At 63.6% G+C, this 22,176-nt stretch overlaps 11 protein-coding genes across 11 annotated transcripts in view; 5 read left to right on the forward strand and 6 right to left on the reverse strand.

Annotated features, from left to right (window-relative positions):
• Positions 1-835, reverse strand: part of F751_0369 (hypothetical protein) — a gene marked incomplete at both ends in the record, with an annotated part of 2,452 nt that extends 1,617 nt beyond the window's left edge. The window contains 4 exons of the mRNA XM_011397576.1: positions 71-193; positions 360-476; positions 618-686; positions 785-835. Of these exons, the coding sequence (XP_011395878.1) occupies positions 71-193; positions 360-476; positions 618-686; positions 785-835 (360 nt within the window). The remainder of the gene's footprint in view (positions 1-70; positions 194-359; positions 477-617; positions 687-784) is intronic.
• A 1,337-nt stretch (positions 836-2,172) lies between these two features.
• Positions 2,173-3,249, forward strand: F751_0370 (Thiosulfate sulfurtransferase 16, chloroplastic; the record flags this gene model as incomplete). Its single annotated transcript, XM_011397577.1, has 3 exons — positions 2,173-2,352; positions 2,464-2,785; positions 2,948-3,249. The coding sequence occupies 3 exons, from the start codon at positions 2,173-2,175 to the stop codon at positions 3,247-3,249; spliced, it is 804 nt and encodes a 267-aa protein (XP_011395879.1).
• A 345-nt stretch (positions 3,250-3,594) lies between these two features.
• On the reverse strand, positions 3,595-6,652 carry F751_0371 (Phosphatidylinositol N-acetylglucosaminyltransferase subunit P; the record flags this gene model as incomplete). The annotated part of the gene is made up of 7 exons (XM_011397578.1): positions 3,595-3,783; positions 4,036-4,221; positions 4,512-4,920; positions 5,048-5,113; positions 5,793-6,128; positions 6,332-6,473; positions 6,565-6,652. The coding sequence occupies 7 exons, from the start codon at positions 6,650-6,652 to the stop codon at positions 3,595-3,597; spliced, it is 1,416 nt and encodes a 471-aa protein (XP_011395880.1).
• A 348-nt stretch (positions 6,653-7,000) lies between these two features.
• On the forward strand, positions 7,001-7,958 carry F751_0372 (hypothetical protein; the record flags this gene model as incomplete). Its single annotated transcript, XM_011397579.1, has 4 exons — positions 7,001-7,038; positions 7,130-7,337; positions 7,452-7,677; positions 7,876-7,958. 4 exons carry the CDS (start codon positions 7,001-7,003, stop codon positions 7,956-7,958), a joined length of 555 nt encoding a protein of 184 aa, XP_011395881.1.
• A 413-nt stretch (positions 7,959-8,371) lies between these two features.
• Positions 8,372-10,928, forward strand: F751_0373 (hypothetical protein; the record flags this gene model as incomplete). Its single annotated transcript, XM_011397580.1, has 10 exons — positions 8,372-8,450; positions 8,551-8,594; positions 8,687-8,788; positions 8,935-9,033; positions 9,243-9,307; positions 9,490-9,526; positions 9,744-9,814; positions 9,939-9,998; positions 10,101-10,228; positions 10,435-10,928. 10 exons carry the CDS (start codon positions 8,372-8,374, stop codon positions 10,926-10,928), a joined length of 1,179 nt encoding a protein of 392 aa, XP_011395882.1.
• Positions 10,929-11,408: 480 nt separating this feature from the next.
• Positions 11,409-13,435, reverse strand: F751_0374 (hypothetical protein; the record flags this gene model as incomplete). The annotated part of the gene is made up of 6 exons (XM_011397581.1): positions 11,409-11,676; positions 11,826-11,899; positions 12,075-12,259; positions 12,508-12,733; positions 12,873-12,946; positions 13,198-13,435. 6 exons carry the CDS (start codon positions 13,433-13,435, stop codon positions 11,409-11,411), a joined length of 1,065 nt encoding a protein of 354 aa, XP_011395883.1.
• On the forward strand, positions 13,299-13,667 carry F751_0375 (hypothetical protein; the record flags this gene model as incomplete). Its single annotated transcript, XM_011397582.1, has 1 exon — positions 13,299-13,667. One exon carries the CDS (start codon positions 13,299-13,301, stop codon positions 13,665-13,667), a length of 369 nt encoding a protein of 122 aa, XP_011395884.1.
• A 64-nt stretch (positions 13,668-13,731) lies between these two features.
• F751_0376 (Prolyl 4-hydroxylase subunit alpha-1) lies at positions 13,732-15,735 on the forward strand (the record flags this gene model as incomplete). Its single annotated transcript, XM_011397583.1, has 4 exons — positions 13,732-14,549; positions 14,810-14,965; positions 15,157-15,312; positions 15,552-15,735. The coding sequence occupies 4 exons, from the start codon at positions 13,732-13,734 to the stop codon at positions 15,733-15,735; spliced, it is 1,314 nt and encodes a 437-aa protein (XP_011395885.1).
• On the reverse strand, positions 14,413-14,727 carry F751_0377 (hypothetical protein; the record flags this gene model as incomplete). The annotated part of the gene is made up of 1 exon (XM_011397584.1): positions 14,413-14,727. The coding sequence occupies one exon, from the start codon at positions 14,725-14,727 to the stop codon at positions 14,413-14,415; it is 315 nt and encodes a 104-aa protein (XP_011395886.1).
• Positions 15,736-16,146: 411 nt separating the features above from the next.
• On the reverse strand, positions 16,147-17,229 carry F751_0378 (Photosystem I reaction center subunit V, chloroplastic; the record flags this gene model as incomplete). The annotated part of the gene is made up of 5 exons (XM_011397585.1): positions 16,147-16,194; positions 16,300-16,347; positions 16,528-16,681; positions 16,827-16,857; positions 17,022-17,229. 5 exons carry the CDS (start codon positions 17,227-17,229, stop codon positions 16,147-16,149), a joined length of 489 nt encoding a protein of 162 aa, XP_011395887.1.
• Positions 17,230-17,646: 417 nt separating this feature from the next.
• F751_0379 (hypothetical protein) lies at positions 17,647-18,906 on the reverse strand (the record flags this gene model as incomplete). The annotated part of the gene is made up of 3 exons (XM_011397586.1): positions 17,647-17,913; positions 18,106-18,466; positions 18,719-18,906. 3 exons carry the CDS (start codon positions 18,904-18,906, stop codon positions 17,647-17,649), a joined length of 816 nt encoding a protein of 271 aa, XP_011395888.1.
• Positions 18,907-22,176: the final 3,270 nt, after the last annotated feature.

Below are 22,176 nucleotides of genomic sequence, written 5' to 3' on the forward strand. Positions count from 1 at the left end.
CGGCCGGCACGCCCAGCGCCGCTGCCAGGCGGCAGACAAACGGCGCGGGGGGGAGGGGCAGGGGGCCGACCAGTGATGCCGCGCCGTCTCGCGCCGCCATGGCCGCCTCCAGCGCCGCCTGCACGCCGCGACGCAGCATCGCGTCGCGTCCGTTTGCCGTGGCCGGGTGGACTACCAGGTCTGGGCCGGCCTCCTGTGGAGGACAGGGAGGAGAGGGACGGGCTTGGGGTGTCTGGCAGGCGGGGCGCTCGGGTTTGGAGGAGGGGGGCCGGTGCGAGGCGGTGGGGAACCCAGTTGGGACGATGGCCCCCAACGTCAAGATACCGTGGCCCTCATCTGCCTCAAATCCGACTCCCCACCTGGTTGAGCGCGGCCAGCCTGCCGAGGCCCTCCAGGGAGTAGTCCTCGCCCTGCAGTACCTTGTCGTCCTCCAGCCGGCGCAAGAGCTGACGGGCCTCCGTTTCCAGCTCGGCCCTCTGCGTTGCCGGGAGCTGTGCGCCGCCGGTCCGACCGTCGTGCTCCACCCACCATGAGGGCGGGGCGGGCGGAGCAGAGGCGGTCTCCTGAGACCTGCCGGAAGGGATGGAACTTGTGCTCGGCGCAGCAGAAGACCCCACACCGTCCTCAAAGTCCCAGAGGGGGCGTTTGGCAGCAGGGAGCGTCGACTCTGGGTCAGGGATGAACACCTGTGCAGAAGGGGGCATAGGGTGGGGGGAAAGGTGCTCTGCAGCGATGGGTGGCCATGAACCTGGAGGGACGCAAGGTCTGGGCAGGGGCAGCAGACTAGGAAGGGGCCCAGTGAATGGCCATTGAGTAATTGAGCCCGGTCGACCATGGCAATGCCGGACAAGTGTGGGAGATTCCCAGCCGCGACGTCCTATGCCAATACTTCTCTCAGCGAGACCGTCCCCATCACCCTTTCTCCACCCAACCCCCTGCCAGCTCACCATCTTGCCCCCGAGGGAACGGTCCCTGACCCAGCGCCCTCCGTGCTGTCTTCGGCCTCCCCTGCCAATCCAACCCAGCCTGTCCTGGAACTTGATCCCCAGGGCTACCAGGGCGGCGGCTCCCAGGGCCGTCCACCCTAGCCAGTTGAAGGAGGGCTGATAGCCGGACTGGTACGGCGATGGCCGAGGACCAGACACTACATACTGCTTGAAAACAGTGGAAAGGGAGAATGGGGTTGGGAAGCCTGCGCCAGTCAGGACTTGAAACAGTTCACATGTATTGAGGGCAGTGTTCCACTCCACCCGCCCCTGGGCCCACCCCTCTTGATGCATTGGGCGAAGCCACCCTATGCCAGGCTCTGGACAGGCCCTCGCTCAGATTGGCTGCCGAGCCGGTCCAGGACGACGCCTGGGCCTGGGCTGTCGTAGAGCGCGTCGCCGGCTGCTCTGTGGCGATGTCAGTCTGTACCGAAGGATTGAGTGTTTGCAGCTTCACTACTCTGTCGATCAATTGATTTGGTTGGCAGGCGTACGAGCTGTGGCATGCATTGTCAGGTATAGAACTGGGGCGACGTGCACTTTGCACAAGCTCAGCCCCTGCAAACCAATCCTGACGCGGGCGCACTCTGGCAACGGAGGGGTCCTGGAGGTTCACGAGGTGTCTGCGAGGCCTCCAGCCATCCGCAAGCGAGGGACGAGCTTGCAAGAGGATGGCAGCCGCGATGGAGGTGCCCAAAAGCGCCTGGCTTATCGGCTTACTTGCTTGGCTCTGCGCAGAGCGGCATTCGACATCTGATGGGGGTGCCGAGGGGCCAGCGGGAGGGGACGCAGCTCTAGTGAGAATGTAACTGGATCTCCAACCTCCGCTGTGGAAGGGGAGCGTGCAAAAGGGTGGGCTCGAATAGCCGTGCTTGTGGCCCACCGCGCCCAACATGGCGCGTGGCTGTGCACCGCAATGTGCCGAGCGACTCGGAAGTGGATTTCAATACGAATTTCGTTCTGCGAGTTTCATACGCGATGCAGAATGGATTCCTTCTCCTCATTATCGTGTGCATTGCTCAGAATATGATTCCGTTCTTTCTTTCACATGGACCACCTGGAGGGCTCGAAGGGAGGTAGATATTGGGCGAAGATCCTCACGCCCGCTATCTGGCACACAAATCTGGTTCTTCGGACTGCGATAGCCTATTCGAGCAACACGCAGAGCAAACAAACCAGCCTCATCATGTCTTTTACCAGTTTACAGTCCGTCGGGAATATTGGTGGAGCGCAGGGCACCCTGCTTCCCCGTTCCTTCTCCCGGGCCCTCCCCTCCCCCCGGCGCACGTCGCGCGTTGAGGCGGCCAGTGCGAGCCAGGCGAGCACCGATGAGGCCATGGGCTTCAGATACGATGCCAGTATGCAGGTGAGTGGTTGAGTGGTGACCCCGCGCCGGGCCGGGGGTCGGACCCCGCATCTCATCTGCTGACGAGGCCCAGCTTCCCACCCCGCCCCCCCGGCCACACACTCCCCGCAGCGCTGGGTCAAGGACGCGCGGTACACCGGGGCGAAGTACAACACCCTAATCACCCCCAAGAGCGGGACCCCCTACACCATCTGGCCCGTGATGCACACCGAGCTGGTGCGGCGCAAGGTGCGGTGCGTGGAGCCGGAGGAGGCACACAATGCCGTGTCCAGCGGCAAGGCCGTGCTCCTGGACGTGCGGCTGCCCAAGCAGTTTGAGAAGGGGCACGCGGACGGGGCGGTGAACATCCCGCTGTACCGCATCACCGCGGGCAATAAGCTGTGGGACAAGATCAAGCGCATCGTCATGGGCGGCATGGTAATGGACGCCACGGGTGAGTGATGTGCGGGGGGGTGGGCTGTCTGGCACAGGCTCCCTGTGGGGTCATTAGGTCGGGGGGAGGCTTGCATGCCCCTCAGTCTCCAGAACTGTGGGTTGCCTCCTTGTCGGTCTCCGGCTCAGAGACCAACCGTCCCCCTCCCTCCCCCCCAAACAGAGCGCGACCCCGACTTCTCCGACAAGGTGGTGGCGGCGCTGGGGCGCAACGCGCACCGCACGCGGGTCATTGTGGTCTGCGGCGTGGGCGGCACGCTGGAGACGGCGGTCACCGTGGCGTCCACGGGGAAGGTGGCGCACAACGACCCCGACCGCGCGTTTGGGCGGGAGTCGCGCGCGCTGAAGGCCTGCTATGAGCTGCTAAAGGCCAAGTTCTCCAAGGTGGAGTTCCTCAAGGGCGGCCATGGCAGCTGGCGGCACGGCGGCTTCCCCATGGACTACGGGCACGCGGACGAGGAGTAGAGGCCCGCAGCCTTGGCCCCCCTCCTTTTTAATAAACCCATGATATTGACGACTTTCAGGACGTCCCCAGGAGGGGTTTTCAGAACAATCTCCCTCCCCCCAATTTTCTGATGATTTTCCCAAGTGTTTCCGAGGAGATCGATCGATGTCAGTCATGTCATGCCAATGCTGTATTCTTATATTGTAAACCTTTGCCGAAGCGGATGACTGAAGACTATCACGAACAGGGCTTACAGCAGTGCCAGACCACCATGGGCCCCGGGTTTGGGCGGTGTTCGTCCAGCAGATGTGGCAGAGTGCATCCCCTCCGACCCCTTTCCCGGCCGGGCAGCCACCCCGGTCAGGTCAGGTCTGGGGGATGCTCTGCTGCGCAGCATGGTGCTTGAGGTCGCGCATGTGGTAGGCGGTACGCGCCCGCATGTACTGCTCCGCCCACGCCTCCACGCTCATATGCCCGCCAGAGACCCCTGCCACCAGGACATCCGACGCCGCCTCTGCCTCCTTAGCCGAGGCGGCGAGCCGCTCCAATAGCACCTGAAGAATGAGGGCGAGGTTGGTGGTGTGCATGGGTGTTTGTGGGGGGCAGTGACACCCCTCGCCTTTGCACGCAGGGCAGGGATCCAGGGTAACCTTGCTCCCCAGCGTGTGCACCCCGGATGAGAACATGCGGGACGATGCACGGCAGGCCCACTCCACACGGCCGCTCCGCTCACACATCTGTGCGAACCCCCCTACAAGAAAAACAAAACCCACCCCCCTACAAGAAAAACAAAACCTATGCCGCACCCGGGGAGCCAGCTTGTCCAGGACGGCCTTCTGGCGGGCGTGCAGGTCCCGGAACGCGGTCTCCGCGGGCTGGTACTCACTGGACTGGATGATGGCGATCTGGTTGGCGCAGTCCGCCATCTCGTCGCCGCGGGCGATGTTGCCCTCCGCCAGCTCCCTCGCCTGCTGCCAGGCCGCCTCCACGGGCTGCGGGGGATGGGACTTTCGGCTGTGATGATCGCAGGGCAAGGGGCCCACCAGGCTGGCATGCGGGCTGGGCAGGAGGTTGGCATACACCAGGGTAAATCACGGACATGGACCGGGGAGGCCGGTGGGAGGAGAGACCCATGTAGTGTAGCGAGGAGGCTGCCAGGTCAGCCCTACTCCACCGAGCCCACACCATGTGCTGTACCAGTGCAGCACCCCATCCCCTCCTGGATCTTTATAGGAAGCAGCATCCTCCCACTTGCCTGCTCCAGGTGGAGCTCGGCCGCCACCCGGCGCTCCAGCTCCTCAAACTTGCTGGGCTGGGTCAGGGCCTCCAGCAACTGCTCGTTGGACAGCGAGTCCAGCAGCGGGAAGGAGCGCGGGAGGTCGGGGAGGGTGGGGGAGATGGGGTTGGGAGTGGCGGGCACGGCGTAGGTGGTGTGGGCGCTGGGGGAGGCCCGCGCCTTGGCAGCCAGCTCAGCCACGACTTGTTGCACGACGGCGGCCAGGCGCGCCCCGCCCCTGCCCCAGGACGCGAGGGAGGGGGGCTCCAGCTTGCCGTCGGGGTTGATCCAGGGGTGCTGCAGCGCTGGCGTGGCGCTCAGGGAGGGCGGGTCCTGGGGGAAGGTGGGGGGAAGGGAGGCCCGCACCGAGGCAGGAGTCCCATCCTGGAGGGTGAAGGCCACCTCCAACAGCGATCTGGGGGCATGGGGAATGTGTGTGGAGGTACAAGGTCGCGGATGGGATGACATCTGAATGTGCATGGCGCCGAGGGATGCCCCATGAACACATGACGAGGCGGGGTGTCGTCAGCGCCGAGTGTCACCTGTCGGGGTTCAGCGCTCGACTGCCGGCCTGGGCGACGAGAGTCTCATTGATCTGTTGTGAACGACTGTGGGCACGGGAGGAAAGGGATCGGTGGACGGCAGGAAGACGAGGGGGCCAACGGACTGTAGCACCAGCACGAAACCCCCGGCCTCACTCGAACTGTTGATCGAAGGACTGCTGTAACAGGGAGTACTGCATGATGGTTTATACTGTTATACTTGGGGGAGAATGGCAATGACACAGGATCAAGACGGTCTAGTCTCTGATGAACACGCTCGGTCACTGTTTACAGAGGGCGGAACCCAGCGCCCAATGGTAATCACTGTCGAGGGAAAACTCCTCCGTCCCCTCCTCATCCCAACTTGTACATGATCACCACGGCCCACACTCCGTAAGAACGCTGTCACGACCCTCTTTCCACCCTGTCTTGTATCCAGAGGTCACCTGTGGAGGGCGGGAGTGGACTGAAGTAGCAGGCACTGTGTCATGTTGGCTCCGATTCATCATCATAAAGACAACAAAGCAACATCTCCAACTTCCAAACCACTCACACAGCCCTGTCATGATGCTACATCGAAGCTGGCCATCGCTGTTCTTTGTATCACGTTCTGATGTTCTGGGGTCAAAGGTATGTCGTCATTGGCTGCTCTCATTGTGTGCCACCCTGGCGCCCAATGATCGGCTGTTGCTGCCAAGAAATGCGAGCCCGTCTAGGACCGGTCCTTTGATTCAGTGCACTCCACCGCGCCTCAGCATCTGCTTTGGTGTGTGGTGTGTGGTGTGGGTTGAACGACGAGATGCATGGCACAGGCAACCATGTGTGTAGTAGGCAACTTATGTACCAAGTACAGATTCTCTCCTCTACAATAAAAGCCCCCACAAACTCACCTGCGGGCTTCATGCCATGCCTCAGGACATCTTCAACCACAGACGCAGGCAGTTCGAGGAGGGGGAGAATTTCTGTCTGGCCAGGACGGCTGAAGAGCTGGGGCAGGGGTCCGTGCTCCATGTCAATTGGACAGAATGGGGCTGCCACAACAGCTGGGTCGTCGGGGATCTGACCCAGGGTCGCATTGTATCTGCTTGCAGAAAGGGAGTGGGTGGGAAGGATCACACGAGAGCAGGTCCAAGCGGCTGAGACGCACTCCTGTTGTCCATGGGTGCTGGCTTCAATATCTGATGTGATGCAGGGGTGAGATGAACATATTTGCGGGTGCCTAAACGGACCCATACTGCACTTCGACCGGGAAGCAGCAGGCGCAGCAGCAACCCACCCACGCACGCTTCATAGCCGAGGATGAGGCAGAGCACTGTGACGCAGCACCAGGCAGGGATGGCTAGGGCCCAGTAGGTGGTGGGAAAGTACGTCACACCGATGCGTGCAAGGAGATGCGGGGGTGTGTAGGCCCACACCAGGTATAGCACTGCAGATAATCGAGAGCGTGTGGGGTGGATAGGTCGCGTTCATGCGGGGTGGGAGCAGGAATGCAGGAGGACAGTCACCCCAGGACCCACCGTAGGCCACGAAGGAGGATATCCAGCCCACGAAGCCGTACACTTCCACCGAGGAGACACCCCGTGTGCCTTCTTCTCCTATCGACATTCTGTTTTGGATTGCTGATCGTCGGTGCGGGTGCCTGATCACACAGGTGCTCGACGTGTGCAGGAGTGGAAGTCGATCTCTGCATCGCGCGCTGAACCCATTCGATTGCGCCCAAGGTTGTCGCCCATACTTGCGAGAAGCAATCAAGATGGAACATACAAATCGAACCGAACAATATTTCTTACGCATCCCAACTCGGCATTGTCCACCGTGATCACAGAGCTGTGGCTCTGAGAAGGACGACCGATTGTCAGTCTCCCATCCCTGTCAGCAGGCCCCTCCATGCATCACCGAGCCTGAGTTCAGCAGGCCTTCGTTCCGCAGGACAAGGGAGCAGATCCAGCGTCCATGTCGCAGGCACACCTGCGGAACGTAGAGGAGCCGATGTGAGGGGGTTGGCCTGGTATCCCAGCCATGACCTCGCCATTTCCTGCCCCCCCCAAAAGGAGCGCTCACCACAATCACCGTGCCCCACAGATTCATCGGCTACGTCCCTGGCGACCCCACGCTGCCACCCCTGGACGACGCCATCCCGGCCCCGAACCCCGCCTTTGCGCAGAACAAGGTGGTGGACCTGAGGACTTGGGATGCGGTGGCCCTGCAGGTCGAGGCCGATCGTTTCAACCCCTCGGACCCCTTCGAGCCCTTCCACCTGCCCGCAATGCCTGGCGTGCCCACCGAGAAGGTGGCCACCTTCACCGGGCACGACCCCTCTGACTACCTGGGCGCCCAGGCCGGGCCCGGGCGGGGCAGGGGCCCCTCGCGACCCCGGGCACGGTCCACGCTGTCGGACGAGCAGATCCTGGAGGTCATGCGCCGGACCCTGCCCCACCCAGGCAGGCCCATCGCCTGGGTGGACCTGGGGTACCGCAACGGAGGCCTGACGCTGGCTGGAAAGGAGGTGCAGCTGCGGGACCTGTGGGACATGGTTCAGGGCGCGGGCGGGTTTGCGGCCGTGTGCTCCACCCGGAAGTGGACGAGCGTTGCCATAGCGCTGGGCGCTGACACCTCAAGGCTCACCAACGGTGGGTGGCTGGGAGGAGTCAGGAGTAGGACTTTTCATTCATATTTGCAGGGTGGTGGGAGACCTCGTGTGGGCATGCGGGCGCTGCTGTTGGGCGCGCCAGGCTGAGGGTGGTGGAACAAAGCATCTCCAGCGACAAGTCATGGAGGCTAGGTGGAATAGTATCTCCACCTGTGCTGCTCCTCCACCCTTTTCACAGCCTCCCATGTGGTCAAGGGCTGGTACCTGCGATTCTTTGCGAATTATGAGAAGTCACTGCAGAGCCAAGAACTTCCATCCTGAGCATACTTCTTTGGAAGTGAATCTGTTGTGCCCCAGTGCGTCAACGCATGTGTGCAGGTTCCAGGGACCAGTACGCGCTTCGTCTCACGATCCACCGAGCATTGACCAGACGAACCCTTGAATCTCAGCTATGTATTGTCCCAACCCCGTTGCAAGCATGCAGCAAATCAGATCTGGACATGAATTGCGCCTGTTCGGATGGTAGACATGTCTGTTCCAGTTTCAATGTTCCGAATCCCTCCCAGAGATCGCGCCCAGAAGATTTCCGCTGGTGTGTCGCACATGATCTTGCGTTTGTAAAGGGCCATAGGCATCGGGATGGAGTCAAAGCTGCCCTCGACAACTACAACGGATGCAGGCTAGCTTCTATTGAGTCTCAGATCAGTCGAAACGCTCTTGGGCCTCAACCTCACATGGCCGACGAGGCTCTGTCCTTGGTCTGCACCGACTGCAATGCCCAGCTCCAATCCGTGAAGGAAGCCCAAGCCCACGGTGAGTGGTGTTTTGCAATGTCGATTCTCCATCCCTGATCGAGTATGTTCTGCCCGTGTTGGTTCCACTTCCAAAGGCTTGCGTCAGTGGTCCCCTACAGGCGAAGCCACAGGGCACTCAAACTTCGAGGAGAGCACCGAAGCGGTGAGATGGAATGAAGGCTGCACGAGAAATTAACCGATCGTGCGGTAGGATTGTCGTGGTGTGACGCCTGGCTCCCCTCCTGTATCCCCCAGGTCAAGCGCCTGGTCTGCACTGAGTGCAGCAAGCCATGCCGCACCATAGTTGAGCAGGAGCTGCACACAAAGCGAACAGGGCACACCACGTTTGAAGATCAGGTGTGTGGAATCCGTTGGGTGCTGAGAATGGCCATTCCTGGTGTTAAGCGACATGGGGGGGTGTATTCTTGACTGCCATGGGTGCGGCTGTGTATAGGTGGGCCCTTGCGGAAGAGCATGAGGGCGGTCCCTGGTCTCGCTTGCAGACCCGCGCTGCTGCCAAGGCCATGAGCACGGAGATGGAGATGGCAAAGGCGAGGGCGGTGGAGGCAGGGGAAGGGACTGACAAGAAAGATGTTGAGCTTGTAAGTCAATTCTGGGTGAATGGACGGGCATCTGGGTCTCTTGGATTACATTCATCATGGCGTGCTGTGCTTTCCTACCGCAGTGCAACTGCAGGCTCTGATTGCCAGGATGAATACGCCCATGTCCCATTCCACCCCGCCTTCTCAATGGCGTAGCTGTCTCGTTGCTGATACAGTGCACCCGGCCCCACTGCTTTTCTTCCCACCAGGTGGAGCCTGAGGTGGATGGCCAAGCACTGGCAGAATTGGAGGCCATGGGCTTTGCCAGGAACAGGTGTGGTGTGGACGTCAGGTGCTGTTGCGATGCATACAGCAAGTCGATCCCTGGACCTGAAAACAGTCTCAGGGCAGGAGCGTTGATGCGCCGCGGCGCCGTTTATGAACTCTTGTCCATTCCTGGCTTGGGATCAAGACCCAGACCCCTTGATCCCGGGCGCCTCCATCCCCTCTTGCCAGGGGGGTACGCGCATTGCATGGGAGTGGCAATACCGGGGTAGAAAGCGCGGTGGCCTGGCTCGCTGATCACGAGGATGATGCAGACCTGGACAGTCCTCTCCTCCTGCCCAAGGCAAGATTGCCTGGCTCTCTAGCCCCTGGGGAAGAAGCTGAGAAAGTCGGCCATACTCGGTCAAATGTGTGGAGGAGCAAGGGCTTATGGGCTAAATCCATCTGTATCATGCTTCCGCCCACCCCTGCATTACACCAAGCAGGAGACACCCAAGCCCAGCCTCACGCCTGAGGAGGCCAAAGCCTTGGCAGCAGAGCTCCTCGCCAAGGCCAGGTGAGGGAATGGGTTGGAGGTGTGTCGCCGGTGTGGCTCAGCTGGATTTAAAGGGGAAACCATCGTGTGGCTCGAGGGAACAATGTCTAAATACCATGGCGCACTTGCACTCCTCATGCAATAGGAGAAAGCGCGAACTCGAGGAGAAGGAGCTCCAGCGACTCAGGGAGCAAGAACGGATTAGGTAATGTGGAGGCTGGGCTCAGTGAAGAGCCAGATTCTCTCTGCACCAACACGTTGACTGCAGCCACGGTCCTAGCACCCACACATCAACGCACACACACAGGTCGGGGAAGGAGCTCGCTGCTGCAGCGCGTCTGGAGGCCGAGCTGAAGCTGAAACGGTCTATGGAGGCACGGCGGCTGGAGAAGGAGGAGGAGCGCAAGGCGCGGGAGAGGGTCCGCGAGATGCTGGGTGGGTGGTGGGAAGGGTTGTGCAGGACAGGCACGCAGAGAGGCTCCTTGTGTCGGGGATTTTGGTTTGAAAGATCTTGCAGAGGGGCGCGGGCGCCCACCCCTCTCCTGCTCCCATGCACTGCAAAGGTGTGTACACATCACAGTTCCTCTGCATCACTCAATTCCAGTCTCTGTCAGGCCATCCCACCCCTTCCCCTGGAGCAGAGGAGGACAAGCGCGCGCGCCGTGTCCGCCTGGGCCTCCCCCCCGAGCCCACTCCCGAGGAGCTGGAGGCGGAGCGGGCCAAGGCGGCGGAGAAGGCGGCGCAGGAGGCCGCCAAGCGGCTGCCGCCTCCGCCTGTCATCCCCGATGCGGACCGCCTGCGGGACCTGCTGGTGGGCATGAAGCGGGGCACGTCCGACGCGGCGGCGGTCACGCTGTGCTTCCAGACCCTGCTGCGCCTGTGCGGCAACGCGGCCAACGACCCCGGCAACGCCAAGTACCGGCGCCTGAACCTGGGCAACCCGGCGCTGGCGGCGCGCCTGCTCCCAGACGCGCGCGCCTTCCTGGAGGCCGCGGGGTGGGCGGCCGCGGAAGGGGAGGGCGAGGGCGTGCTGGTGCTGCCGGGCGCCGGCTCGCCTGCCGAGGTCGTGCGGCTGACCGCGGCGGGGGAGCAGTTGCACTCCGCCCTGAACAACCCCTTCTTCGGGGCGCTGTGAAAAACCCGGTCACACGCGACGCGGTGTCACAGGCCGGGGGCGCTTGCGCCCGGCACACAAGGGGGGCATCAGGTGGGCAAGAAGCAGGGGCAGGAGGACAGCACCGACGATGAAATGAGGTGGGCCCGCGACACCGCCCGCGGCCCAGGCCTCGGGCGTCGAAGACTTGGGCATGGTGGAGCCCGCCCTGACGCACCGCGCGTCACCAGAACCGGGATGCCCTGATCCAGCGCGTCACGATGAACTTCTGTCCCGCGCGGACGGGGCAGCCGCCGTGCAGCGCGTGAGGGTCGGGCACCGCCAGGCCTGGGTCGGTCGGTGGGCACGTAGTCCCTGTGGGTTGTTGGTGTGGGGAGGCAAGAGGGGGGCAGTGAGTAGCCCGGGTGATACATGCCCGCCCCGAGTCACCACACCGCCTCCCGGACGCCGCAGCTCAGCCGACGCGTCACTGCACCGATCCCTGGCCACCCCATCCCCGCCTCACCAGAAGAGCACGGCGTCGCCGGCGGCCGGCGAGAGGCGCAGCGTGTCGCTGCGGAAGCAGGGGTCGTCGGCCTCGGCGTCCACGCTCTCCAAGGCCCGCGCCTCGCCGGCGGCGGCGGGCGGGGTCCGCGCCTTGGGGAACACTGTCTCGCCGCCCTCGTCGGGGGCATGCACATACATGATGAAGGTGGCCAGCCGGTCGCCGCCCGACACGCCGCCCGCGCCGGGGCCGTACGCAGGCCCCCCCGCGCGCTTCAGGAATGACCTGCAGGAATCCGTGTGAAGGGGTCCGTGTGGGGAGACTCCTGGAGTGTTTGGCGGCGTGCAATGACGCCCTGCACGGCATCTCAGGGCCGTCATGGTAGGCTGCGAGAGGGAGATCCTGAGCAGGGGAGTGCAATCCCCCAGACTCACTGGCAGGCGGGGGGGAGCTCCTCCCCGCTGGGACGGTGCCGGCAGTTGTCGGTGTGGGCGTCGTATTTTTGGCCCTACATGGGACCATGGAAAGACAAGGCGGGCGGGCATTGGGGCGGGCGGTGCTCGTTTTCAGTCACAGGGCTGGACTGGGGACTCTACCTTGATGACCTGGGCATGGCCTTTCCGCCCCATGCTCAAGCCCTCCCAACATCTCCACACCCTCTGCCCCTCCATCCTCACGCCCACCTGCTCGTATCGCAGCATGTAGAGCGACTCCCCAAACTCCTCAGGGATGCCGATCCAGGAGTGCAGCCGGTGCTGCAGGTCCAGCACGGTCTTGTCCCGGCGCGCGCCGCTGAGCCACACGCCATAGCTGGTCCGCCGGTCGTTCACGCTCTCATCAGACACGACGCCGGAGCGCACGAAGCCATCTGTCGGGAGGGGTGACGAGGGGCGTTGCCAAGGTTGAATGGCCGAGGGGTGCAGGGGCTCGATTTGTGCCAGCCGATGGGGGCGCAAGGCGGCTCCAGGCTGGCACGTACTGCCCTCTCATTCACGCTGCCAGGTTCCTTCCCCAGGCCCCATACTCTTCTGGTCCCCAGAGAGGATGACTGGTTGTGAGCCAGCACGCTGTCCCAAACAACCCAGCACAAAATACCACCTTCCCATACCGGCTCACCCCCTGACAGCTCCAACAGGTGGTCGATCTCGGCCTGGCTCAGAAAGCCCTTGTACTGGACGATGTACGGCTTCTCCTTGCTCACCACCACCGCGTTGGGGTGGCTCGCCGCCCTGTGGAAGATCTCTGGGGTCAGCATCCAGCCGCCCGCCAGGGTCGCCTGGTCCAGCGAGGGGCCCTGCCCGGAGATGACCTCGTCAGGTGGGGAGACCACCACTGGCTTGGCCTTCTTTGGGGGGGGGGAGGGGCAGGGTGGTGCTCTGCAGCGCTTCCTGGGGATCCTTGACAGAGGACACGATCTTGGGATGACCGTCAGTGGGATGGCCGGTGGGGGCACCGCCGTCGATCGCCCCCAAGGCCGCCACGCCATCTGCCGAGCCCGTGAGGTGCTCGCCCACCAGGTGTTGTAGTGGGTGGCTTGCAAGAGGAACATGCAGGTCTGCATTGAGGGTGGTGTGGAGGAGGTGCGGCATGAGTTTGGGTGGTGGTGCATCTTCATTCCCCAGTAAGAATGCAGGCTGGAGATTGGGCCTTCGTGGATGGTCATGCAGACTGCCCGTCAGTCAATGAGAGATTCAAAGCAGGGCGTGATGGATGCAATAATCCACTGAATTGCCATACAGAGTCTGCTTGTGTAGAATCCAAGCCACAAAAGCTGGTTCGCCCTGGTACCCCATGTCGGTCCCCCACCTTGACGCTGGTTCAGCACGCGTCTCTGTCCGTCAGATTGTTGCACGAAGAAGTTGGTGTCCGGTACAGGCCCAACATTCAAAAGGCTGGCCAGGAGGAACATGCAGCCGACAATCGCGCCAGTCATGAGCAGGATGGGGAGCATGGGCACCTTCCCCTGCCGGCCTCGGGCCCTGCTGGGCCGCTGCACCTGCAGGGACCCCAGCAGGCTCTCCATGGGCTCGAAGGTGCTTGTCATGGGTGGTATGTTTTATTCCACATCACAGATCATCTGTCGAGGCGTGGCCGAGACTGCTGGAGGCATGGATCCTGGCAGTTGGGGAGCCCGGCACGAGAGTCAGGAAAGGGAGCGCGTCGCCGTGTACTTTTCTCTAAGAGCAATGTCGGAGCTCCCTGCCTCGACAAATGTGCCCCTGCTCGCTGGGTCCAGTATCAAGATTTCATTTAATTATTTCAGAGCCGAGGTGTGAGCTGTGCCACTGAGTCTGGCCTGGTGCTTTCACTGAAGTGTACGCCTCGCGCGCATACACCAGTATGGCGTTCCGGGGTGTCCACACCTCCAGCCTGCCGGCCGTGTACTCCGATTCCATGGGCGCGACCTACTCCAAGACCTTCAAGCCATCTCGTGACTCGTCATCGGGCGTCTCATGGCGCGTGCTCACACTCCTGCTCCTGGGCGTAGGGGCCACGGTGTACACCCTGCGCTCCTCCAGCAGCAGCGAGGCCGCTCGCGTGGCGCGGCAGGCGGCCTACGACAAGCTCTACCCCGGCTCCACCCGGTACGGCGCCAGGGGATCCATGGAGGAGCCGGGCACCGCCCACGCCCCCGTGCGCAAGTGGTCCCAGAGGGGTGTGCGGAGGGTGCTGGAGTCGGAGGGTGCCGTCCAGGCGGAGGCCGCCGCGGCCACCGTCCGGCCCCCCGCCTCCGGCTTCGACCCGGAGCGGCACCAGCAGTACCTGGACCTACCCCCCCTGCCCGCCTTCCCGCCCTCCGAGTACATGGGCGGCTGGGCGCTGACCCAGGATGTCTACGACTGCGCGGCGCGCCACCCCGCCGCCACGGTGCTCAGCTTCGACAGCCCGCGCCTAGTCCTCTTTAAGTCCTTCCTGTCCCCCGGCGAGGTGGACCACTTGGTGGACATCAGCAAGGACCACATGGCCCGCAGCGAGGTGCTACACGCCGACGGCGACGGCTCCGTCAGCGACATCCGCACCTCATACGGCCACTGGCCCACCCCCACGCCCACGACGCACAACATCACGGACCGGATCCACCGCCTGGTGGGCATCCCGGAGAAGTTTGGCGAGGACCTGTACGTCCTGCGCTACCTCCTGGGCCAGCAGTATGAGGCGTGAGTGTACTGCGGTGCGGTTGTTCGGAGGGGGGGGAGGGATGCCTGTCTCGGCCCCAGTGTGGGCTCGTGGGCTGTTCAAGGGGAGGGACAGGAGGACAGGTTTCGCCCACATGCTCTCAGCTGGCGATAGCCATAGCGCCAGTCGCATCTTCTGGAGTAGCACACCTGCTGGCATGGGGGCAGCGGTTGACTGGTCAAATCCATGCACTCCATGACCTTGACCCAAGTCCAAACCATCCACGCCTCCCTCCCTGCAGGCACAACGACCACTGCATGGACAACCTGTCACGCTCCAGGAAGGCAGACCCCGCCTGCCGCGATTTTCTAAAGAGGGCGCGGGGTCCCGAGTGCGGGCCCGGCCACGGCGGCGAGACCTGCGGGGACCGGATGGCGACCTTCATCCTCGTCCTCAAGTGAGTGTGCGTGTTTTGTGGAGCCGTGATGAGGATGTGGGGCTGGGTTTACGCACACGTTTGAGTTTTTCTCTTAGAACATGAGGCCTGGATGAGGGGCCGCAGTCTCTCTAGGGTTCCCTGCATTCCGACGTCACCCGACACGACTGTCCAGCTCAGGACAGGTGATCCGCCCCTTCCTCAATACACAGGCATCCGTCCAAGGGCGGCCACACAGTGTTTCCAGAGGCCACCATCACCCAGGCATCTGTCAAGAACCATGGCCATGCAGCAGACGACTCCTGGTACTGCAAGGACTCTGGGGTCCTGGGTGCCGCCCCCGAGGCAGGGGACGCCCTGCTCTTCTGGTGAGACACTCTGGCAGGGCTTGGGATGAGACTCTGGGAAATGGAATGTAGACCATGTCGTGGTTTCATGCACTGTAGAAGAGGATATCGATTGTTATTCTTCATTGATACCTCTGAAATTGGCTGCATGATGTCCGGAGCGATGCCCCTGAGTCCAGTGTGCGCGTCGCTTAGTGCCTCCCGCCCCCCCCCCCCGTGGGTAGGGAACACCCAACTCCCCACTCACGACCTCTCGGCAGGGACTACCGGCCGGGCGGCGGCTCTGGGCAGGGGTCGTACGAGGACGGCACTGCAGACCCATCCGCCACGCCCGTGTATGAGGCGCTGCACAGCGGCTGCCCGGTGCTGGAGGGGGAGAAGTGGATCGTGACACGGTGGATACGTGGCGCAGGCTTCGACTACGTCCCGCCCAACACGGCTTGAGCATGGGTCCAAGGAACGACTCCTCCAGCAGGCGGGAGCCATGAGCCAGGCTGCCGCCGCCGGTGGGTGGCCTCCCCGACAAGACCCCTGGCCCCAAGCGCACTGGCTCAAGGTCTGACCCAGCTCACAAGACGCATTCATTTGATTTTCCGCTGTACCCATGCGGTGCAGGCTTCTGCCAAAGCACTGCCACCTGACAGTATCGTCTCGCCCTTCTCCGTTCTCGTTACGAGCTCGTGATTCCTGCCGGCAGCCGATGCCCTTGCTGGCCTGCAGCCAAGGACAATGTAAGAACTGACCCTGCACACCAGATGCGACCTGAATTACAAGGCTTCTGCAGGTAGGGGGGGGCACTGTATTCTTCTCATCCAAGGACCGGGGCAGGGGATCTGTGGATTCACAGCTCTTCGTTTAGAAGGGCACCGGGGGTCCAGCTGCGCTGTTCAGAGAAGTCGTGGCCTGCGCAGCGGCGGGGTAAATGCATGTGAGAGACGGTGCACGCCATGTCAGCGGTGAGTTGGAAGCACGCCTTGCAACGCAGCTGTATGACCACACCAGACGCACCAGAAGGTAGAAAGCTGCTGCATGGCCGAGGGCGCCCCAGGCCAGCACCTGAGATGAGATTTTTTGGGGGGAGGCAGACTCAGGAGCTGAAGGGAAGACGTACATCGGCAGGAATGGCCACCAAGCTCTGCATCTCAAAGACATCCGCAAGCACTGGGTCCCCAGCTGCTCCCCGCCAGGAGCAGCCCCAGACCACACGCGCTCTCGAGCACACCCTACAGCACTCACATCGATGATGTTGAAGCCAGCGGGATCGTTCGTCTTCAGCAGGAAGGTCGCCTCCTCCGCACCTCTGTCGCCAGCCTCGGCATGGGTGATGCCGTTCTGACGGGGCAGACCCTGCCGTGCCAGGTTGTCGCGGTGGAAGGGAAGGAATACAAACCTGTGGGATTCGCGTGAATCGTGGTCCGCATGAGGAAGGAGGGGTATGCAGCCTGAGCTTGACACGAAATCCAAAAGGCCACCACATCTTGCTGACAGCAAACCACAATGCAAATTCTAGCACAGACACACTGCCGCAGTGCTACCTTCCGAGGGCAAGGGCAGCAAAGGTGGCGCCTGTGGGTATCGTGATGATGGGGGAGGCTGGTTGGTCGCCTCATGACAACGAGGGGTCCCCATGTGGGACAAGCATGTACCCTCCAGCCAGCGCATCGATCGAGCCCAAAGTCCCCCGCACGATCCTGCAGGGCCATGCTGATCCCATCAACCTTCCCACATACCCCCGACGACCAGGTTGACCTCCGCTATGGCACGAGTGGGCGTCTTGATGGCCTGGCGAGCCCTGCAGGCCGTGCGCGGCACGAAGGGACGGGTAGTCCCCCGGAAAGTGCAGGTCGCGGAAGGGGTCAGGCCGAGCATCGTCATGATGTCCACTATCGCCTGCTGGAAGGGTTGAATGTGCTGGGAAGGATTCGCAGGTGGGGACATGAGACCCTCGATCGCGACCTGCTCGGCACAGGCCAAGCGGATCGGAACTCAATCTTGAACGTTGGAAAGCACGGCATGGCATGCTGTCGGCAGACATGGTCACGTTCAGATGTATGGAAAGGGTCATTTTCTTCAGCCCTCAAGCGAGTAGAGCATTGTTTACATAGAGAGCGGTCTTGAAAGCAACGATAAGCTCAGCAGGGCAAGTGCTGAGAGGGATTTGGGTATGAGCACACGGGAATGTCTCTGCCCAGGTATACAACAAGATGAAGGGATGCTTGTGAAGTGTGGCGTCTTCACAAGGGCTGAGTGAGTGAGAGGCATGCCGCGTGGCAGGCAGAAAATAGTGGTGATACAAAGATTCAACTCCTGATCTGGGGTCATTTGCGATTATTCTGCACAGAATGGCGTGTCAAGTCAACTGGGCTGCATGGATCTCCTGCTGAATGCTGCCAGCTCCGCCTCCCAGCCGGACGCAGAGCGGCTGGCGTCCTGTACGAGCTCTGCCACACCCTCCTCGCCGCTGTCGGGGTACAGGGCGGCAGCCATCATGTCACTGCACAGCACCATCAGCTGCTCATCCACAGCCCAGCGTGTCGAGTCGGAGAGCATGGAGGCATGCGCCAAGGCCTCCACATCCTCTGGCGAGAAGGCCTGGACCAGCGCAACGCACAGCAGGCGCACCTTGCAGTTTGGAGAGGTTGAAAGGGGAATGGGGTTTGAGGGCTGTGCATTGTCTCGCGCCGATGACATGCGGAGGACATACGGCATGCAGCGCCTGCAGCAGCAGGTCCAACCTCTTCCCCAATTTTGCTCTGCTCATGCCCATGGCCTCCCTACTCCCTCGTCCCCCTCACCACCCCAGGACACACCCACCACGTAGGTGGCGTTGAAGAGCATGGCCAGGAAGGTCACCCCCAGGATGGCGTCGGTGCTCGACTCCTCGGCGGCGCCCCCCTGCGCCAGCACCGTCAGGAAGAGGTGGCGCACCAGGTCCTCCAGGTTGACCACCATGTCCACGGCGCGCTCCACGGCCACCGTGCATTTGAGCACCCCCGCCAGGGCCAGGAGGCAGGCCTGCAGCTGCTGGCCCACGTCCTCCAGCTCCCCCGCCACCGGGATCAAGGGGGGGCAGCTGTAGGTGTCGTGCGCATCCAGGGCCGCAGAGAAGGACCCCGCCACATTGAGCAGGTGGCGGCACAGCCGCTGCGCGCGCTTGGCCGCCACAAAGGGAAACCTTTTGGGGGTGGGAGGGTGAGGGTTTGGGTTGGGGGGATTGGGAAGGAGGGAATCGGGGGAATAGGAATGCATTATGCACGCACGCCCAGCTCATGTGCTGAGGGGACCCTCGGCCCAGCACCACACAAGCAGGCACCGCCCCTGGGTGGTGCATCAGTGTTTTATCAGTGCAGTGCCGGCGCCTGACACTCCACCCGGCCTCCCTCCCTCCCTCTCTTCCCCCCCACCCCCCCCTCGCCAACCTCCTCACCGCTTGACCTTGCTGAAGGGGTAGTATTCGTAGTGCAGGGCCGGCTCCAGTGCCCCCATGGCCCCGATCAGCATGGCGATGGCCTTGAGCTGGGGCAGGACGGCGAGGTAGGCGGCGCCCACCACCTTGCGCACCCCCGCCTCCCCCACCTGCAGGTAGATGGACTCCAGGCCCGGGCCCTGCGCCATCAGCACCCCGCGCGCGTGCGCGGGGGGTGGGCTGTAGGTGATCAACAGGCTGGGGCGGCCGCCGCGCTCCGAGCCCACACCGGGGGCCGTGTCGAATCGCGTGCACGGTCGTGCATGTTGCGGCGATGGGCCCTCTGGCGGCGAGGGAGACGGCTCTGGGGCTGGGGAGTCGGTGGCGCTGAGATCTGCCGTCGCACCAGGCCCGGCCCAGGGTACCGACCCCGCGACTCGATCCGCCAGCTCTGCTGCGCCGGGCTGGGCGCTCGCCTGGTCGCCGGACGGCTCGTCCGGTGCCTTCTCGGCCGACCCTTCCCGCGCCTCCGCGCCAGGCTCCACGTCCACCACCTGGCCCTCTCCGCCCTCCCGCCCACCCGCCACGAGGGCCTCGGCGGCACGAAGGAGGCGGGAGGCCGCCCGCACGCCGCCGGACCGCGCCCTGCCCAGGCTGTCCGTCGCGCGGCGCACCGCCCCGCGCCCGGCCTTGCGCCGGTGTTCGCGTGGGACCAGACAGTGGCAGGCGCGGTCCATGACGTCGGCCAGACCCTCCAGCGCGGACAGCATCAGGGTCTGGTGCACCGAGCGCGCGGAGATGGGGAAGCAGACGGCCACGAGGATCACGTTGACCACCACGCCCACCGCCGTGGAGGCCAAGCGCCAGATGGCGGCCTGCGGGTAGGTCTCGTCCACGTGGTAGTTGGGTAGCGCAACAAGGGCGGTGATGATGGCGGCAATCAGGAAGCAGTCTGGGCGTACAAAGGTGGTGGGTAGGTGTGTGTGTGTAGGGGTGTGTGTGTGTGTGTGTATATTATTTTTTTTTGTGTGTGTGTGTGTGTGTGTTGTTGTCCGTGGTGGGGACGGCCTCCATCTGTAAAGGCGACAGAAGGGGCTACAAGGCTGCACCTGGCACCTGGCACCCAGGACTCAACCCCCACACTCGAAGAGGATTTGCCGCCGCTGCTCTCAGCAGTTGCTTTGTCATCAAGCCACCCATGCACCCTCCCCACGTCACACACAACGACCCACAGAAGTAGGAGGAGAAGCGGATGGCGCAGCCCCCAAGCACGCCAGTCACCAGCGGGAGACTGATGGTCATCACGATGTACTGCATGGATGGGTAGGGGCGGGGAAGCTGGAGAGGGGTCGACGCAGGCTTTGAGAGAATGACGGCAGGAGGGCCAGTGCACTGAAAGGTGATGTGTGCGGTGAGGAAGAAGCGGAAGTTGGTTGGCGGGAGAAATGGGAGCCCAGGGGCATTGTGTGAGCTCAGTGGATCTCCCCACCAGGCGCTTTGAGAACAGGCCCCCCCTCAATCGACGGCTGTCTCAACCTCCCCCCCTTCCTGCCCCCCCCCCCCCCCCCACGTGGCGCACCTTTTGCGGGTGGGAGACGTAGGTCAGCCCGTTGCAGAGGTAGGTGAAGTAGAGCACGCCCAGACCCAGCACGGCGCCCAGCACCGTGCCCAGAAGCCGCTGGAAGCCCTTGATGATGACCGACCCTGTGATTTGATGTGGGGTGGATCAGTGCATGGCTGGGTCTAGCTGGGGGTGTGGAGGCACACGGCACAGGCGTGTGACCAAGCATTTGTCCGTCCATTGTGTGGGGCAGAGTGCCTGCGTCGGTCCACAGGCCTTCCAGCCCCAACAACAGCCATCGACCGCCGTCCCCACCAGTCATGGGCTCCAGGATGGTGATGACGATGAGCATGCCCCACAGCATGCGTCCCTCAAACGCATCGTTCACCGCCGGCACCATGACCATGACGAGGATGATGCAGTACCCCAGCATGCCCTGCGTGGGCGGGAGGCCGGCGGTGGTTGAGCCGAGGGAGGGTGTGGCGCCCCGACCTGGGCCCGGGCGACCTCACCAGGACCGGAGTCCCGGCGAGGCCCGCCGGCTTGTCAAATGCAAAACCAAATCCTTCCCCAAACCCGAGTACAGACCCGCAAACACATCCCAGGTCCCTGCTCGATGCATCCACTCGCCTTCCGCCTCCCATGCTCCTCCAAAATCCCTCCCACCCGACCCCACTCCACCCACTTGCAGGCCAACGATGAGGTGGTTCGGAGTGATCCCGGTCCGCCCGCGCAGCCAGTCCAGGGCCCGCTGCGTCGCGCGCGGCGTGCTTTCCCGCACGGGCAGCACCTTGGGCGCTGGCGTGCCCTGCGCGGCCAGGTACTGCTTGAGGGAGGGGCCCGGGGGGCCCCGGGGCCCCTCGTCCCCGGCGCGCAGCGAGTCGTGCAGGAGCGCGAGCGGGGGCCGCGGGGCTGGCTGCGCGCGCCGCACGCGCTGCATGAGGGTGGGGAAGTGCCAGGTGCGGCTACCGCCGCGGTCCACCGCCAGCAGGTGGGCGGCAAGGGCGGTGGTGGCGGCGGGGTCGTCCCGCCCCAGCGCCTCTGGCGCGGTCGTGAACAGCTGCCGGATCTGCGGGCAGGAGGTGGAAAGGGAGGGGGAGGTTTGTCTGGTCATAAGGGCAGCCAAGGGACCAGGGCAGCGCTGACATGGCAGGGCCTGCCCCCCCCCCTCCCCCCCCCCCCCCGCCCCCCCGCTGCCCCCTCACCAAAAACCCACCTCCACAGCCGCGATCCCCGACTCCAGGTCTGAGGCTGCGCCGGGGCTCAACGACCCGGCCGCCTGGGTCCAGGCGGCCAGCACCACGGCGCGCAGCGCGACCACCGCGGCGCCAGGCACGCCCTCCAGCACGTACGCCGCGAGGGGCGGATCGAGGTAGCGTTCGCAGACCTCCGCAAAGGTGCGCAGGGTCCTGCGGGCGTGGGGGGTGGGAGGGGACAGGTCGGCAGGGGGGGGCGCCTTGTCAGAGGTATGGCTGGACTGGGAGGTAGGCAGGGGCGGGAAGGGGCGCCAGGCACCCCCTGGGCCTCACCGGTGCCGTGGGGCAATCCCCGAGCACCATCCAGTCCGCCCTGCACGTTTCCATACCTCCCACCCTCACGTCGCAAAACTACACCCACCCGCTCAGCGCGGCGGCCTGGTGCTCGAGCTCCGCCGGCCCACCTCCCTGCTGCAGCGTGCGCAGCGTGCTCAGCATGGCTTCCAGGCGCAGGGTGCGCAGGCCCCGCCCGATGACCGCGCAGAACCTGCGTGGCAAGGGCGGAGGTGGTGCTGCACGTGAAACCCAGGCAAGCAACACCACTGGGGAGGACAGGGCGCTGGGTGTGCGGCCGGGGCGCAGGACGACGATCCTCCCCTCTGCCCTCTCGCCCCGTCTCTGCCCTCTCCCCCCGTCTCTGCCCTCTCACCCCGTCTCTGCCC

Source organism: Auxenochlorella protothecoides (genome assembly GCF_000733215.1).
Source record: "Auxenochlorella protothecoides strain 0710 unplaced genomic scaffold scaffold102, whole genome shotgun sequence".
NCBI lineage: Eukaryota > Viridiplantae > Chlorophyta > Trebouxiophyceae > Chlorellales > Chlorellaceae > Auxenochlorella > Auxenochlorella protothecoides.